The following is a 19,160-nucleotide window of genomic DNA, read 5'->3' as shown; positions in this document are numbered from 1 at the left end:
AAGAATAGCCAAAATGGCAAGGACTCAGCCAACAATCAGCTCCAGGAAGATGAAAGAAGGTGTAAAGTTCCCTGTGAGGACTGTTACAATTAGAAGACGCCTATGTGAAGCCAAGCTATCTGCAAGAAGCCCCCGCAAAGTCCCACTGTTGAAAAAAAGACATGTGCTGAAGAGGTTACAATTTGCCAAAGAGCACATTGACTGGCCTAAAGAGAAATGGCGCAACATTTTGTGGACTGATGAAAGTAAGATTGTTCTTTTTGGGTCTAGTGGCCGGAGACAGTTTGTCAGACGACCCCCAAACACTGAATTCAAGCCAAAGTACACTGTGAAGACAGTGAAGCATGGTGGTGCAAGCATCATGATATGGGGATGTTTCTCATACTACGGTGTTGGGCCTATTTATCGCATACCAGGGATCATGGATCAGTTTGAATACATCAGAATACTTGAAGAGGTCATGCTGCCTTATGCTGAAGAGGAAATGCCCTTGAAATGGGTGTTCCAACAAGACAACGACCCCAAACACACCAGTAAACGTGCAACATCTTGGTTCCAGATCAACAAGATTGACGTTATGGAGTGGCCAGCCCAATCCCCGGATCTTAATCCAATAGAAAACTTGTGGGGTGACATCAAAAATGCAGTTTCTGAGGCAAAACCAAGAAATAGAGAAGAACTGTGTAATGTAGTCCAATCATCCTGAGCTGGAATACCTGTTCCCAGGTGCCAGAACTTGGTTGACTCCATGCAACACAGATGTACAGCAGTTCTCAGAAACAGAGCTTATACAACTAAATAATAATTGATTCAAAGGAAAGCAAAATCTTCAAACATTTTTCAGTTTATATAGTGAATGTTTGAGTTTGTAAAGAAGAATACAAACACTACTATTTTTTTGAACAGTCTAATATTCACTTTTCTTCAATTTTTTTTAGAGGAACAACACAAATTTGATATATTTTTCTTCATGTTTTGATTTGGAATAGAATGTGTCGTGTTCCCAATGCATTTGTGTGTATGGAAATAAAAGCTATTAGAAGGATTTTGAGCTTTATTCACTTTTTTCAACACACTGCTATTATTTTGAACACAACTGTACATTTTTTACCAAAGACATGCAGCAGAATACATTTTAGTCTAAATTAATGACTAACTTTGAGTTTATTGGATATTTTTTTTATAAGCAAAAGTGAAAAATATAATTTATCAAAATTGTTGGTTTTTTTTGTGTATAGCACAAAAACTAAAAACCGTAGAGGTGATCAAATACCACCAAAAGAAAGCTCTATTTGTGTGAAAATAAGGAAATACATTTCATTTGGGTACAGCATTGCATGACTGTGCAATTACCAGTTAAAATAACGCAGTGCCAAACAGCAAAAAATGGCCTGGTCATGAAGGGGGGTAAATCCTCAGGAGGGCAAGTGGTTAAGGTTGCCTATCCCTGTATTGGAGGATCTTATCACTAAAGTGCCCTTTTTGGTGGCCATTACCTCTATCAGGCATGTTTTCAAGTTGGTGGCTTTTTCTTTCAAAGAACCTTTTTTCGTCTTACAGAGAGATAACGTGGTCCTGAGAGCCAGAGCTTCCTTCCCAAGGTGGTTTCTTCCATTCATATCAAGGAGGATATTATCTTTCCTTCCCTCTGTTCTTCCCCACAGCACACCAAGGAGATTTCACCTTATTGTTTGGATACGGTCAGGACAGTTAACATTTATCTTGCTGCAACATCTTCCTTATGAAAAATTGATTCCCCTTTTGTCCTCCCTGAAGGTCCAATTAAAGAGTTGCCATAGCTGAATGACTCTGCCAGCCCATTTATAGGGCTTTTTTTCCTTACAGAAAGGCTTCCCCCCTTCTCTATCAGGACCCAAGGCACCAGATCTGTTGGTGGACTTTCTGTTTCATGGGTCTAAAAAGCTGCCACTCGATCTTTTGGTAATACCTTCTCAAAGTTTTACTGGGTGGATCTCAGCTTTTGCAACTGTTGATACGAGCTTTGGCCACAAGGTGCTTCAGGCTGTCATCTGAGAGTTTTGGGTCTTTTGGCACTTGTTTCTTCATGGGCCTTTTTGCCCTTGTTTGCTATTGTTGCTCACCCCTCAGCGTATTGCTTGGGGATGTCCCGTGGTCTATGATTATATGATGTCCTGTTCTGTACCCCAAGGTATGGAATTTGCAGGTAAGTCAAAGTTCCCACATTTCCAGTTTAGAGTGGACAAGGGTATGAATTGTTCATTACTCTGTGTCTCTGTTTGTTAAACTTCTCAGCTAGACAAGAAGTAAGGAAAAACCTTTACACTTTCTGTTTGTCAACCATAAGTAGGGGAAATCTCCCCTAAATAGGGGTGTAGACAGCTATAAAAGAACAATTTGTAGTAGAATTTGTAAGGTTTAGAATCTTTGTCAGGTTTTGGATGCGGTCACTGCCCGTTTGGAAAATGTCCCCTCTATTTCAGGGCAGATGATGGTTGTCAGACAGAAAGAGAGGTAAGGAAGTAAGGAAAGAAATCTCAAAAGGAACACAGGCAACATTGAAACCACTGAGAGAAAAATTGCCTCAATGTCACAGAAACAGCATTTAAAATCATCTGACTTGTTTACCCTTTAAAGTGACCCTGTCGCCACACTTAAAGTCTAAATAAATGTAAACAAAAGGAGGAAAATACTCTTCTGCTGCCCCTGGGGCAAGAATACCATTCCAATTTAAATAATTTGTTTACCAATGGTTCTTCAGCAACTGGAATTTCCTGGAGTGTCAATCTCCTGGTCCCTGCAGTGCTCAGTGATTCCCCCTGTCCAGAGGACACAGTGGTGACATGGGAGTCAATGAGAAGAACCACTAGCAGTAATTGCAGCTACCAGACTGCCCATTACAAATTCAGACAGGTGTCAAGTATTTGCACAACTTCATATCACATAGACTTTAAATATTAAGTTACTCTGCATCAGGACAGACTGACATCTGTTCCCACAATACAGAGCTGGTATAGGTCACCCAGCAAGCGCAGATCATGTCACATAACCCAGAATCAGAATGCTGGGGAACCTAACGGTTAAGAACGACAGGTACATCTTTTTGCACAATTTAGGTTTTCACTATAGACCGCTCACACTCACTGACATATTGGAGATAGGACACACTTCATACTTGTATGCTTCACCAAGGCAGCAGTGAAGCAAAGTAATCTTCCTTGACAGCTTGCTTATCCTATCTTTACATCCCACCCCAAAAGAGCACATCTAAGTTACCCTCTTCTTTCTCTAATGCATGCTTACCTAGCTCTTGCTCCAAGTCCAGTTGTTGCCTGCAATGATGTTTACCTCCAAAAAAGCCTCTTCCTCCCCTTGCCTGCATTTACACAAAAAAAACTCATAGGCATTTATGGAGCTGTCTCATGGGTTTTGGGAGATGGTCCCACTGAAGCTTATTGAGTTCTCTTGCATATCCTACAAGTGGGATGTAAGCATTACCCATTAGGGTGTGGCTAGACTCTGTGCAAGAATTAGGTGAGTGTGCAGCTGAGAGGGTGAAAGGTAGATTAGATGGGCTCAGTGAGATGGGGTGGGGTGGAAAACATAAGGAAACATTCAAAAACATTGTTCGAGAGCATCCTTATCCTTTAAAAATCTGAAATATCAAACATTTCAAAAACATTCTAAAACTTCTTATCATTGCCTATTTGGGTACTAGACCATTAGTATTAGAACATCATTTCCAGACTCCATGTAAAGTACCACCATACCTTTTAAATAAACTTTTAATGTCATCATGCTGCAATTTTAAGAATTCCTCTTCCATCTCTGGCACAGGTAAGGATCCTGACTTGCTGCCTTTAGCCCCTCTGGATGATTTTACTAGTATCTTTGACTATACCTGGCATCAACCAAGAGCGTAGAGGGGTGCTGTCCCTGTAGCTTTAAAACAAACTGTATCTTATCTTGGTCTCACAGATCTTGATCATTTTTGGACTAATTTTGTTCTCAGCTTTTTGCTAACCGTATGTGAAAATTGTTAAAGTTTTGCCAGTTTCTTGTTTTTACTGATACAAATAGAGTGATTTGGCTTTCTGTGGACAATTCACTCTGATAAAACATAAGAAAATAAGAGGAAATCTAAAATCAACCTCCATATTGAGAGGTGAGAGGGAATGCTGAGGCAGGCTGGCAGTGCAGAATGTGTTTAAGCAGTTTTCTATTGGCTGAACATACTGTTCCGTATCCTTCATCCAAAAGTATGTGTACACTCATCAATACACAAGACTTGCCAGGCTGGCCATCCATTCGCCTGCACATGTTGTCCACATGTTCCTGTATATTAACGTTTCCTAATTCCTTAGAAAATTACAATTTATCACTGTTTCCAGGCATTTGAAGTCCAGACATTCTTCTTGTTTCCTATTTCCTCCCTTTTGTATTTCACAGAATCTAGAATAATTTGGAGGGTTAATTAGTACACCACCTACATTGTGTAGTTTCACATTCAGTCATTGTTCATATCTTGCCTTATCCCTCCTGCTGTGAACTCATTACTCTCCACCACTTGCATTCACTCTCAGGAGGAGGAAAAAGTTTTCTGATTCTGCAGTCCTACTTAAAATTAAGGAAAAGCCTTCGGCAGGCACTGGCCAAATTTTGATCCATGTATGGGCACCCTGGTTGTACACAAATTGATTTATTGATCAACTTATGTGAAACCAGCCTGACAGGTTTTTCCTGAATGATTAGTACAGCAAGCAACACCAACCATTGGGTTTTACTGGCAGGGAAGGCTCCCTGCCAGCAGAATACAATAGCTCTGTGGGATGGATTCCCCTCATCAACACTGACTCTGTTGATGGGGGGGAATCAAGCAATTTTCTTTCCTTCCTCCAAAATTACATAATCTATGGCCTGCCTTAGCCTAAACTTTAATACTGAAATTTCCCCAGTAATAATTAAAGTGTTGCTAAACCCACAACAGTAAAATCAGTCTGTATAGGCAGTAAAGCATGCTTGCTATACGCACTGTGGAACCTAAGGGGTTAATCCTCCACATTGTGTAAAAAGGATGTTTGATCCTCTCTTCTCTGATCATCCCCTTCTTCTACTGTCCCCAATATTTATTCTGTTAGAACAGAGGCTTAGAGGAAAGTTGTACATGCTCAGTTTGGTGTGTATTGATAAAAAGTTTTTTTTTTCTTGGGTGATCAGCACAGGCCAGACAGAGGTTCAGGGTTCATGCAGCCTCATAGGGGAGAATGAAAACTCCTACAAGTTTTAACCAGTTCTCTGCTGGACAGTGATAGGAGTCACACAACTGCTCTAACTGCTGATGAGAAAAGGTATTTAGCAGTTTATATTTACCAAAATAATTGCATTTCCATCTTCTGTGTACTGTGGGAAACCAGATATAGTTTATGCGGGGTACTGGGTTTAGTAACACTTTAAGCTGACTTTAAAACTAAACATTTAACCTAATTCTAATTATTAGACCAGCCGTAGAAGTCTAGAATTTTGTCTGGTTCCTTCTAAATTGGCTGAAATTCAACCTGTGGTTGGGACTGCAAGCACCACCTGGCACAATGACAGTCAACTTAAAAATAAGCATGGATTGGATGGAAAATGATCTTTCAGTCAGCCACTGTATTCAGATAGCCATGGATGCCTTGGCTGCTGTATAAAATAGCCATCAAAATAGATTCATCCATCCACAGTGTTTAATGTGGATACGGAAATCGATTTCTTTTGTTAAGCCTGTGGGCTAAATGACATAAGATCAAGCTATATTTGGCTAGCTTAAACTAGGACTTAAAATTAACATTTCAGTTTAGAGTAAACTTAAAAGGAAACTCCACATTTGTTGAGCAAAACCTATTCCCCTCTGGGTGATCTATGTATATTGTTGCAAATTCCTACCTTTTGTTTTTCTGAAGAAATAGCTGTTTGTCTATGTCCATGTGCAATATGAATGTGAATGATAGTGACTTTTTCAGTATGAATCAGCTGCTGCATTTGCAGGGTTCTAATGAGGAAAGTGGAAGAGTCTGTATTTTTATAGAAGTGATTAACTCTTTGGGAGTATCTCACCAAAAATGAATTTATTTGTTAGAGCATGCCCAATTCAGATTTATATCTTACTGCAGACTTGTGGGTAAATTAGTAAACCAATAACACAAGCAGGAAAGGATATTTCTGGGGGGCGTTCCGAACGCCATCTGTGTATAGAACACATCTAGGTTGCCATATTGCATTGAATTTTGTAGAGAATTACAGCGCTGCAGATTGAAAAGGAAAGGTAATTATTAGGAACGTTATATTACACATGGCTTGTGTCACAAGTGTATATGCTAAATTATTAATTTTTTTTATTTGTAATATTTTTTCCCACAAAAGTGCAGTTGTCCTTTAAAGGATAAGTTCATCTTTTGTAACATGTTACAACTGTATTTATGGCAGGTGCTTTATACACCTGTATAAAGCATCTTCCCGCACCCTGTTTCCACCTATGATAGCAGGTGGAGAATCTTCTCCCTGCACCTACTGTCACAATTTAAAAACCGTGTGGCTGTAATGCCTGCCCGCACAGCAATGTCATTCATTCATTCACAGAGTTCTGTGAATTAATGAACTACAAGTCCTATCTGCCACTGTGGCAGACAGCTTGTAGTTCTCAATGAACTACAAGGGCATTGATGAGCGCTGTCATAGTTCATTAACACGTCTTACACTTAAGTAACTGTGTTAACATATGGGAGGTATAGGCAGACATCTGTACTGACTGGCATTGCACCTGTGATCAGCAGGCTGCAGTGTAAAATATAGAATAAACGCACATTTTTTTACCTGCAATATGATGTGCTTGTATTATTTTGTTTTCTACAAAAGGTGACTTAGCCTTTAAGGGCAAAGAAACAAGTTTACTTTAATCCCCTACCCTTCCCAATCATATACTTACCTATTCTTTGGTGTCCTGCCTCTCTGCTCATCGCTAAAGGAAATACCTAGTTCTTCCAAGTGTGGAGAGCATGTGCCAGTGCTGGACCAGTCAGTGCTGTCACATGAGGCCAAAGCTGTGTGTAAGGTTAAGACACTAATAGCTTTTAGGTTCCACAGGATTTTCCTTCACTCTGAACTGTGAGGGAGAGCTATGTGAAAGAGAACGTGTTGCTTTTGCATTCATAGGCAAAGTAAAGGTTCACTTTAACACTACAACCTAATTGAACTAACATTTTACTCTAAACACTAATATTAGCCCTTGACCCTTTAACCGTGACCCAACCCCTAGTGCTAAATTCATTCTTACATATCCATATCTATTTTGTAAGGTGCCAAATTCTCAGAGCCAAATGATCCCTCTACTGCATGGGGCTGGCACTGATGATGGTTTAAGAGCTTCTTCACACCAGATATAATGTGGCAATGCTGGCAGCTATTTCTGGTGCAGCCCCAATGCAACTTTTGCCAGTGAAACCTCCCCATTGCAAAGCCATGTCGCTCGTAACAATTCAGTAAAGTTCTGTTAAAAAAAAAAAAATAAAGGAAACACTGCAATGTGCCAAGATTGGCACATCAACACAGTCTCCCAGCACACATGGAGTGTGTTCAAAGTGTCTCACAGATGTGAACAAGCCCTTGAGTGAACCAATGGTTAGACTATGGACCTTTTATGTAATTACATATTTTGAATAGGCAACAAAATTAGCTTTTAAACATTGACCTCTATAGCTGCAGCCACTGTGGAGAAATTAATTTCAAAGCACAGACAATGATTTCTTCCAAGTCATTCTGTAAGCAGCATAGCTAACCCTGCTCCTCTGAAAACACCTGCTCTGTAAATGACAGAGGCACAGGGCTGCCTCTTTGAATCAATAGAATAATCTTTGAATAATATTAAAACCCTATTGTTTGCATTATTTAACCTAAAATAAAAATGGAGAAATCTACTTCATATGCCGGATGATAGGTAACAATTTTATTGCATAAAAACATCAACAACAATCTCACTAGCTGTAGCTAACTTTTGTATCTGTGATTTTCTAGCTTTTATAAAACACAAATGAGATAAAATCCTAATTAATTTCTTTCAGTTAATATTTTCCTAGTTATCCATATGTAAATTTAAACCAAGCTTTTGACATCTTTTGAAGTTATACCTTATGGGACTGGTGATAATTATTTCAACAGTCTATTGAAAAGGAGTTTGGGGACATATTGGGCAATTCATTGGGGTCTGTAATTGTAAAATGACTAAGGACCTCCGCCTTAGAAATTAGAAGGCTGGAAGGCTATTGAGTCGCTGTTGGAAACCCACATGGTGAGCTGAGCTGCTGAGAGAATAACTTAAAGCGGTGCTTGTGTTGTGAACTCTGAGAATGAATCACTGCTTTTTAAGAATATATACCGTATTTTCCGGCGTATAAGACGATTGGACGTATAAGACGACCCCCTACTTTCCTGCTAAAATGTAGTGTTTGGGCTATACTCGCCGTATAAGACTACCCCTCTAGCAATGCACACCAGTGGGAGGAATAGTGCCCCATCATTGGTGTCAGTGGGAGGAATAGTGCCCCATCATTGGTGTCAGTGGGAGGAATAGTGTCCCATCATTGGTATTAGTGGGAGGAATAGTGCGTCATCATTGGTATCAGTGGGAGGAATAGTGCCTCATCATTGGTATTAGTGGGAGGAATAGTGCCCCATCATTGGTATTAGTGGGAGGAATAGTGCCCCATCATTGGTGTCAGAGCGACGAATCGTGCCCCATCATTGGTGTCAGTGGGAGGAATAGCACCCCATCATTGGTGTCAGTGAGAGGAATCGTGCCCCATCATTGGTATCAGTGGCAGGAATAGTGCCCCATCATTAGTATCAGTGGGGGGAATAGTGCCCCATCATTGGTGTCAGTGGGAGGAATAGTGCCCCATCATTAGTATCAGTGGGTGGAATAGTGCCCCATCTTTGGTGTCAGTGGGGGGAATAGTGCCCCATCATTGGTATCAGTGGCAGGAATAGTGCCCTATCATTAGTATCAGTGGGGGAATAGTGCCCCATCATTGGTATCAGTGGGAGGAATAGTGCCCCATCATTGGAGTCAGTGGGAGGAATAGTGCCCCATCATTAGTATCAGTGGGGGGAATAGTGCCCCATCATTGGTGTCAGTGGGAGGAATAGTGTCCCAACATTGGTGTCAGTGGGAGGAATAGTGTCCCAACATTGGTGTCAGTGGGAGGAATAGTGTCCCAACATTGGTGTCAGTGGGAGGAATAGTGTCCCATCATTGGTGTCGGTGGGGGGTGGAATAGTGCCCCATCATTGGTGTCAGTGGGGCGGGGGGGAATAGTGCCCCATCGTTGGTGTCAGTGGGGGGGAGGAATAGTGCCCCATCGTTGGTGTCAGTGGGAGGAATAGTGCTCTATCATTGGTATCAGTGACACCAATGATGGGGCACTATTCCTCCCACTGACACCAATTACACTTGCTGACCTCTGTTCTAGTATGGTGCTGCTGCAGCCAGCATATGTGGTTGCAGCAGCACCTCTACACGGCACACTTACCGGCCGCTCCTTCACTCGATTTTCGCAGGGGCGCTCGGCTCCACCCCCTCGTCGGTGATTGGCCGCCTGTGTGCCTTTCCTGAGCTACAGTTCTGGCAGCCAATCACTGGTGAGGAGGCGGAGCCGAGCAGCCGCGCGAACATCCAGTGGCCGAACTGAAGGAGCAGCCGTGCTTCCTGGACCGGATTGTCGTGGGACCGGAGCCAGGTAAGAAACAGCAGCCCCTGCCCACCCCTGTACTTGGTGTCCCTTCCATTGGAAGGGGGGGGGGGGCGGCGGCGGCACCGCGCCGCCCCCCCTCCCTAAAAAGTGTCGGTATGCCGCATACCAGCATATAAGACGACCCCCGACTTTTGAGAAGATTTTCTAGGGGTAAAAAGTCGTCTTATACGCCGGAAAATACGGTAACTACTTGTACGCATGTAGCCTGGCCACAGGTTTACTTTGATGAAAGATTTTTTTGCACATTGCTTTATCAGTAAATTTTCACTAAAAACAATGCTGTCAGCCAATAGGGGAAGTTCATACAGTGTATAAAACATGCTTCTGAATATGTGCTACAGCAAACAGAAAATCTTGTCATGAACAACTTTAAAGAGAGCTACAGTAATAACTCAGGAGGAATTCTAACGGAAACCACAGCAAAAAAAAAAAAGAACATTCAGCCAGAGCTGAAGTTACATGCTTGTTCTAATTGCATGTAGCCATTTATAAAGATCTTATTGATTGCCGACACCTCGCTAGCTGAGTATTGTTTCAGTGCTCTGTGCCAGCGGTTTACACTTAATTGCTCTTGCTGCGCCTTTCCAATTCTCTACAGATCCCAGATCTTATGAGTGAATGCCAGGCACAGAAACTGTTTATTTGGCATTTTGATAATGAACTTAAAGCATTAAAAAGATTTGCTGGATCATCACAATGGTGGATGTCAACAAATTGTTGCAACAGCCTGGTTCCCCACAGGTTCATAGTGAAGTGGGCAAAATAAAATGGGGGAGAATCTGAATTACTGGAATTTCTTAAAGGGGTTATCTACCTTTTGCACTCACCATTTTTTTTTTTTTGTGGTTTCTCTCCTTTATGCTCGCTCTTGTTGGTATAATTACTATTCGTATTAGTTCTTTTTTTTTTATAGAGCACCAATATATTTTGCATCACTTTACAATATATGCTAGCATGTTGTGTTTTCCTTATACCTTAAAATCAAAAAGTTGGAGCACCTTGCCTACAGCAATTTCTAATCTAAAGGACACAGAGGAATGAAAGCAATTGTATATTTTGCATGTAAGTCCCCTAAAAGCATAAAGGCAAGAACAAGCATCGTTCTCATATCTGTGCTTCCATAGAGCTTTACGGTCTCTTTTTTTTTTTTTACATGCAATCAAGCTCATTAGAAAACCTGCCTTGAAGTTATTGATAGATAGCAATAGAGCAATCTGTCAGCATTACTTATCTCCTCCCCCTTCCTGTCCCTCCTGTCCTTCCCTGTCCCTGACATTACAAGAACTGATTTTGGTTCATGGAATACCCTATCATCATGGGTGGCATAGGACACTCATGTTATGCCTTCACTACCAAATGAGCCCCTAAAGGACCAGTGATGTTTATAAGTTCATATTCTTTTAAATATATAATTATAAGTCTATAATTTCTTCTTTTAATATTATACTGTCATATAACAGTATCATCATATATAACAGAGAAACTGGTACATATCACAATTTAGAGGTAATTGCACACAGATTAAAAACATGGGACACCTATGCAGTACTACAAAAATGTCCACAGGGAACACAAAAGGATGAGGTGAGGTCTTCCCCTCCTGGTCCAGGTTTTAAATTTAAGGGGAGGATGGAAAGAATGTAATGTAGAAGTGTCATGAGTGGATAGGAGAGTAACGCCTTCACTAAGGAGGGGGAGAAAAGTGCAAAAAATATAGAAAGGGACAAAACTATAGGGAAAAAGGGTAGAGAGGGGAAGGGAAAAAAAAGGGGGGTGGGAGTGAGAAGGGAAGGCACCTCTCTAACAAGTATGGTCTTAGGCTACATCTAAGGAGTTTGGGAGTCAGAAGCTAGAGACCACAGCATATGGGTTCCAGGGTGTCCAGATTACGAGAGAGTTTTTCAGATTGGTCCTTCAGGCTTGCTGTAAGTTGCTCCATTAATTCTATATCTATGATTCTGGCATACCACTGTTTTATGCTGGGTAGGTCCTTTTCTTCCCACATAGCCAAAATGCATGCTTTTGTAGCGTTCAGGAGATGTTTAACAAGATCATTTTTGTAGTGTTTGAATGAGAGTGGTGATCCAGCGATGTGCACGAGAGCAGAGTCTCTCTCCACTCTATCCCTCCTCACAGGGCAGATTGACAGTAGAGGGAGCCATTGCCAAGCAAATCCTATGATGAGGGAGTGGGGGGCAGGCCAAAGCCCAGATGTCTGTGTCTATAAACACAGGCAGCAGGGCTTGGGAGCGAGCCTGCATGAGTACCCCATTAGCAAGTGGCCAATGGGGGACCCCAGAAGAGGGGGATTGGGGCTGCTCTGTGCAAAACCATTGCACAGAGCAGGTAAGTATGACATGTTTGTAAAAAAAAAAAAAAAAAGGTTTAGAATCACTTTAGGTTATGCTACGTGAATGGTGACATAGCGCAAACATAAAATTGGTGTTATCCCAGTTTGGCTGCAAAATTGAACACACACTTAAAGGAGCAGTCTAACTGTACAAGATTTCAGGTCATTACCTACTGCACATATGCTAAATAATCTGATATTGGCAGAAATCAGACTTAATGTATATGCTTTGCCTAGACAACGGAATAAATGCAAACAAGTTTTCTGTTTAGAATGACAAGGATAGGGACCTCCAGCCACACTCAGGATGCCAGGGTTCCTAAGGGCCCCCCATGACAGAGTGGGGACCCTTAGCATAATGTTTCTAGTATGCACCCCCAATGCAGACCATGTCTCAGTATCTACAGAACAGAGGCAGATAATGGCCTGCAACATGTTGGGAATTTATACATTTGCCCTGGAAAGGACTAGGTGTTTCTCAGTTGAACTGGAGTTTCAAGACAGAGATATCATGAGCCTAAGTGACTTTAAACATACATTTTAATATAACATCATATCTAAACAGCATTTCAGCAAATTCAAAATATTCATTATGCTTGCACATCATGCTTCTTGACAAAGAAAAATGGTTTATATTAATTATGAGCTCCTCGGTCCCATCATAAGAGGAAATTCTGCTGTCATTGGCTTCGAGGCTTGGCACTACACAGCTTCACTATACAACACAGAGCCAACTTGGAGAGGAAGATCTCGCTATTACTGCAGCTACAACCCTCCACTTCTGCCTGGTGCTCTGCAGAGCTCCAAAAAATTCCTGCAACCAATTTGAAAATATAAATAATGGCATGAATAATTTATTAGCGATGAGCAGTACAATTCTGTTTTATTATACAAGCTATAGGATCTCTTATCAGTGTGGCTGTGTCTGACACAACAAATACGGAATTCTAGAATAAAAATTCTGCATTGCATTGAGCAAGCCATCAGTTATGGTGTATAGACGTGTTTGTGTGTATTTTGTATACAGTATATACTGTATAATGTATGTGTATGCAAATACTTTATATATTAATTTAATATATATGTATTTTTAAGAACTCCAAACTAAAGTATAAAGTCAATTGTATTAACAATATCCCATAGACAAATTTACCAATATACTGAAATTTGCTTATTGCATTTTCGTTCAGCCCCAGCTAAAAATATGTTAAGCATAACCAGCATCAAGAAAATTATGTGTTTTTTTTATGCTGGGCATATTTTATGCATGAGTATGTCCGTGTGCATGTAGCCTTAGTGGTCTTTGGATTATTTTTTCAGAAAATCTGTATCAGGCTGTACGAACTAGAAGAATGTGTGTGAGGATTGGATTTTCTCGGTACCTTCATAGACATAATACATAAGTCATCCAGATTTTATTACGAGTGTTGATTAAAATACATCCAATAAATGGACATTATAGTATCTAACATAAATATAAGAACATTGCTCCCAATGGGGTGAAACACTGTTCCTATTATGAATATTAAACATATGCCCATGCACACAGAACAAATAGCTGAAGAGGTTAACAGCATGCAACCTTTATATCTCAACATGTTTCACAGTTAAGACCAGTACTTCAGGAGGTTGGGGAGCATGAAGTACCGTATCTACAATGAAAACATGAAAGTAATATACAATAAACCATAAAAAGCAGACAGTTTTTGAGTTTCAGACTGCTCAACCAGAGACCCAAGCCTTACCCAGATACAGAAAGCAATCAGCTAAGCCAAAAGTATACAGTTGTGACCAAAATTATTCAACCCCCACTGAAATTGAGTGTTTTGGCCAGTTTGACATTGCTTTTGATCATTCAGTCATCTTGCTTACATTTACATTAAAGAGGCACTTGTAGGTCAGACAAATATAACATAACAGTTATAATGAAATAACCACAAATGTCTTTTCTGTGCTCACAGCATTATCAGTTTTATTCAACCCCCAAGTGACATTCAATCTTAGTACTTAGTACAGCATCCTTTTACAGTTATAACAGCTTTTAAACGTGAAGCATAGCTTGACACAAGTGTCTTGCAGCGATCTACGGGTATCTTCGCCCATTCTTCATGGGCAAAGGCCTCCAGTTCAGTCACATTCTTAGGCTTGCGCACTGCAACTGCTTTCTTTAAGTCCCACCAGAGGTTCTCAATCGGATTTAAGTCTGGTGACTGCGATGGCCACTCCAAAATGTTCCAGCCTTTCCTCTGCAACCATGCTCTAGTGGACTTGGAGGTATGCTTGGGATCATTGTCCTGTTGAAAGGTCCAACGTCTCCCAAGCCTCAGGTGTGTGACGGACTGCATCACGTTTCCATCCAATATCTCCTGGTACTGAAGAGAATTCATGGTACCTTGCACACGCTGAAGCTTCCCTGTACCTGCAGAAGCAAAACAGCCCCAAAGCATGATTGACCCTCCACCATGCTTCACAGTAGGCAAGGTGTTCTTTTCATCATAGGCCTTGTTCTTCCTCCTCCAAACATAGCGTTGATCCATGGGCCCAAACAGTTCTAATTTTGTTTCATCAGTCCACAGAACACTATCCCACAACTTTTGTGGTTTGTCCACATGGCTTTTGGCATACTGCAGTCGACTCTTCTTATTCTTTGGAGACAGCAAGGGGGTACGCCTGGGAGTTCTGGCACGGAGGCCTTCATTACGCAGTGTGCGTCTTATTGTCTGGGCTGAAACTTCTGTACCCACATCTGACAAATCTTTTCTCAGTTCCTCAGCAGTCACACGGGGACTTCTCTCCACTCTACGCTTCAGGTAGCGCACAGCAGTCGAAGTCAGCATCTTCTTTCTGCCACGACCAGGTAGCGTTTCAACAGTGCCCTTTGCCTTGAATTTGCGAATGATGCTTCCTAAGGTGTCTCTTGGTATGTTTAACATCTTTGCAATCTTCTTATAGCCATTGCCCTTCCTGTGAAGAGAAATCACCTCTTCTCTTGTCTTCCTGGACCATTCTCTTGCCTTCACCATGTTTGTAACCACACCAGTAAATGTCTAGAAGGAGCTGAGTATCACAGTCATTTTAAAGCTGCCTAATTGGTGCTTATTATGCTTGATTGCTGCTCGGTGACATCCACAGGTGTTTTCAATACCTGATGGAAAGCACCTGTATGAACCTCTGTTCTTCAGAGTGGTAGTCTTTAAGGGGTTGAATAATTGTGGCAATGAAGAAACCACATAAGAACCATTTACTACTGTATTACATAAACAATTGATGTCATTTTAGTTGCATTTGGGTAGTTACAACGTCCTTGTAGGATTTGATTCTGAATACAATTCCAAATGTACACTATAGTCCCTAAACCCCTTTACAGCATTGGGGGTTGAATAATTTTGGTCACAACTGTAGGAGCCAAGCAGCCCCTCGGTATGATCATGGTACAGCCCAATTGAACTTTTAGTTTAAATCAGCTAAATATATTCTAGGCATGTCAAAACAAAAGGTGTGTAAAGTCTTTCAGTTCATTTTCTTTGGAGAGCAGCCACAGCCTGAGTAGAAAAGCATGTTCCCTGCCACCATGCTGCAGAGAAGGACCTTCTTGTCTGACATGCCCCCTGTTGAATCAGACCTATAGCTCTGAAAACAGTGAAGCTTATGCTGATTGGAGAGCTCTGGCTGTGACTCAGAAGGGAGTGTGTTAAACCTCTACAGAGAGACCCCTGCTTTCACACCGAGAGCTAAAGCCCTTCAATACAGCATGGCAGCCAAGGGACAGGCTTTTCTACTCTGTGTGTGGCTGCTTTCTAAAGAAAATGAACTGATATATTTTGCACAGGTTTTATTTTGCTGCATCTGGAATGTATATAGGTGATTTAAACTGAAAGTTCAGTTGGGCTTTAAAGTGTAATGAATTTTAATGGACTACAGTAAATTATATACTATAACAAGTTGATCTAAATGCATATCTACAGCAACAAAGCTGTCACTTGCCTTGCCTCTTCTATGCAGGTAATTAGAATCTAGTGTGAATTAAAAGCCTCTAAGCAGTTTCCTTTATTCATGTTGTTCCAGTTTGCATAAATCTGGCCCGATGACCTTTTGTGCAAAGTCGAGCTGCAGTGTGATAGCAAAAAAAAAAAATCTGTCTTGTAAAAATTAAACCTGATTGGTTGCAGTGGGAAAAATTTACTCCCTTTCTCTAGCTTTGTCTATTGCCCTCTGGAAGTAGGACCCCTTAAAGTGAGAAGGAAAATCTAATTTCTAAAAACTGCGCTGCTGAAGGCACATGTAAATAACATACCCTACCATCAGGGATGGACTGACAACTCATGGGGCCCCCGGGCAATAGGGGATCATGGGGCCCCTGTGTCCTTGCCCAAACTCAAAAAAGCCTATGAAAAAGGTACCAGGGGCATCTCATGGGGCCCCCTACTGACCCCCGGCCCTCGGGCAGTGCCCGAGTTTCCAAATGGTCAGTCCACCCCTGCCTACCATACATGCTATGATTCTCCGCTGCTTCTGTTGTCGACCAGGCTATGCATTACTGCAAAAATGCAATCTTAAAAGCAGTATGGCAGGCTGCTTTCTATTTGTTTTCTTTTCAGCGCTCCCAATGGACTTCTCATTCTAGCAATCAAGAGATAAGTAAATGTACTTAACTGTGCACCAGAGATAGCCAGACAATGCAAAAGGTTTTCACATCTTGTAAATTTTGTGCCACCCCTTTTAGTCGCTGACCTTCGTGAGCCTTAAAGCTGAACCAAACTGTATTGGTGCTCCACAAACTGAAATGATATTTAATTACTGTTTAATACCCAAAGCAAAGTCACCCATCCATCCATGTTTCCATTTTTTTATTTTATTGAGAAATGATTTTGAAAAACACCCCACTTAGCATTTATACCCGTGGCCATGTTGAGTAAGGGCAGATGATTCATGTAGAATTTACTTCCTGGAATCTATCTGCCCTTAGCTCTGGCAGGAGGGTGTGCATACCTGAGAAAGCCCCCCCCCGCCCCAGATGATAGAAAGAAATGCCCATGAAGACTCCTGGAGTGTACAACATCATTGTGGACAGAAAAGAGGAAGAAATGAAAAACTAAATATTTAAAACAAGTAAATATAATATGCTTTCCTATCGACTTACTAATGGTAGCAATATAATGAGTAAAAATAGTTAATGTTGATTGAAGTCTGCTCATCCTCTAAGAAAAAAATCCCTTACAATACATAGAGTATACAGTATATACAGTCATCTCTTTCAGTGACTTGCCTTCAGTAATTTTTTTTTTTTGCTTCTGTGCCACAATATCCTTCTTTCATCCTTCATAAGCTGAAAAATCAGATTAATGCACAAAATGGCAACCTCTGCTGCAAGCAAACGACTGGTACACTTTGAACCTTTGACCTGTTTTTTTTTTTTTTTCAGTGTGTAGATTCCGCTATGTCGGTTTTTTTCCCTTGCTACTTGTCTTCTATGGATTTCAGGAAAGGGGGCTAAATAATGGATTAAAAACCACTGGTGGCTAGAAAAAAAAGTTAATCCCTTACTGCTTGCATACAGCTGTCTGTGAGTAAATGAGGAGAGAGGGTTTAGGAAGCATGTGTTAAGCCCAAGCGCTTTTATTTATTTATTTGTTTTAAACTATGGCTGCTAAAAAAATGGAGTTGCAGAAGAGAAGCGCTGACGGGCGGCCCTACCAAAGCTCCCTTCGCTTGCACCAAAGCCAACGCTGAATAAATTACAACATGCTAACCTTCCCATCCGGAGAACCTTACTCGGATGTTGTTTTGGAGGGGGGCGCTTTGCAAGCTGCAGTCTCTCAGATGGATTAGGGGACATGGGCTGTTCCTCTTCCTGTCAGAAAGGTTCGTCATTACCTCTCCAAGCTAGAACGACAAGCATTGTTTTACTGCATGAGCTGCTCAGTGTGTGTGTATGTGTGTGTGCGCGAGTTTGTGCAGTTGATTAGCAGACTCACAAATTCTTGGATACTGTTGCTAGGTTCCTAGCCAGAAATTCTCTATTCCTGTATAATTATATATGGATGTTACAGTGTGTGTATGTTTCTTGGTCTGGGTGCTTCTTCCAAACACGCTTTCCTTTGGTCTTTTTTTTATATAATAATTTTAAAAAGATGTTTCTATAATTATAAATCCTGCAGTAATTTGTGCAATCTGCAAGGGAGGAGCAGACGGATCTGCTGTAGGATAGAGATTACAGAAGTGGGAGATCCTGTATCATGAAACATGATTTGTTTTGCTGCGCTGTCAAATGCAGTGTGCACTCAGCATCTTTTTTATCCAATACTTCCACCCCCCATAACCCTCATGCATCTATGCAGTTTGTCAACTCTTGCATTAATAAGGACAACCATAGGCTAAGTAGTTTTCACTCGCAGTACAAACAACCGTATTTACCAGCACCAATAATTGTCAGGCCTGGATTTCTGTTCTATGCCCCTTAGGCAACCACCCCAACCTATAACTAGCCATTGCAGCAAGGAGCACATGGAAGGACAGCACATGTCAAAAACAAACAAACACTTCCAGGTCACTTACCAGCCAGCCTGCACACATCTGTATTTGACTCAGTGATGTGACAGCTCCCATTAAGAACATGTGTGGACAGACAAATACAGCAGGATTACAGGTGCAGTCAGCTTGTGTTTGAGATGCTTCTGAGTTCCTTCTGAGCTGCTACTGACTTGTATGGGGAGATCAGTTGTTACACAAAGGCAAAAAAATAAATGTTCAGCCTGTGGCTATCCTTTCTTACCTCTGCCTATACTAATGCTGTCAGTAGAAATTTCAATCTCTTTCCTGCTGTAATCAGGTAAAATTTACCCATCTATACACTAGCCTGCTGATCACTAGAAGCTCCATTTTCTTTGCCTGGCACTAGCAGCAGTCCGTGGATGATAATTTAAATTATTCCTTCCTCTCCATAGAAGTGTAAAGGAGCGGTCATACTCATAGGAAGACTTTCCAGTGGTTTGAACTAATTATTGGGACCTAGCACCTTAGGAACAGTCTGATCAAGACATTATCAAAAT

General features: G+C 41.2%; 1 protein-coding gene and 1 long non-coding RNA gene across 6 annotated transcripts in view; one reads left to right on the top strand and one right to left on the bottom strand.

Annotated features, from left to right (window-relative positions):
* The window catches only part of SHANK2 (SH3 and multiple ankyrin repeat domains 2), a 791,629-nt gene that overhangs the window by 311,584 nt on the left and 460,885 nt on the right, over positions 1 to 19,160 (top strand). The window contains exon 1 of one of the 5 annotated variants that reach the window (XM_089684601.1): positions 17,881 to 17,973. The exons of the other annotated variants lie outside the window; for them this stretch is intronic. Within the exon in view, the coding sequence (XP_089540727.1) occupies positions 17,946 to 17,973 (28 nt within the window). The 5' untranslated portion in view covers positions 17,881 to 17,945. Of the gene's footprint in view, positions 1 to 17,880; positions 17,974 to 19,160 lie in introns of those variants that run through there. 5 annotated transcript variants of the gene reach the window in all.
* LOC149456717 (uncharacterized) lies at positions 12,634 to 18,030 on the bottom strand. Its single transcript, XR_016313823.1, has 2 exons — positions 17,862 to 18,030; positions 12,634 to 12,925 (listed from the first exon to the last, which is right to left on the bottom strand). It is a non-coding gene; the product is annotated as an uncharacterized LOC149456717 (long non-coding RNA).

The sequence above is a fragment of the Staurois parvus genome, unplaced genomic scaffold (genome assembly GCF_062004578.1).
Source record: "Staurois parvus isolate SC_StPar_1 unplaced genomic scaffold, SC_StPar_1.0 ptg000350l, whole genome shotgun sequence".
Classification (NCBI taxonomy): Eukaryota; Metazoa; Chordata; class Amphibia; order Anura; family Ranidae; genus Staurois; species Staurois parvus.
Note: the sequence above shows the minus strand (reverse complement) of the source record. Positions and strands in the feature narration are given on the sequence as shown.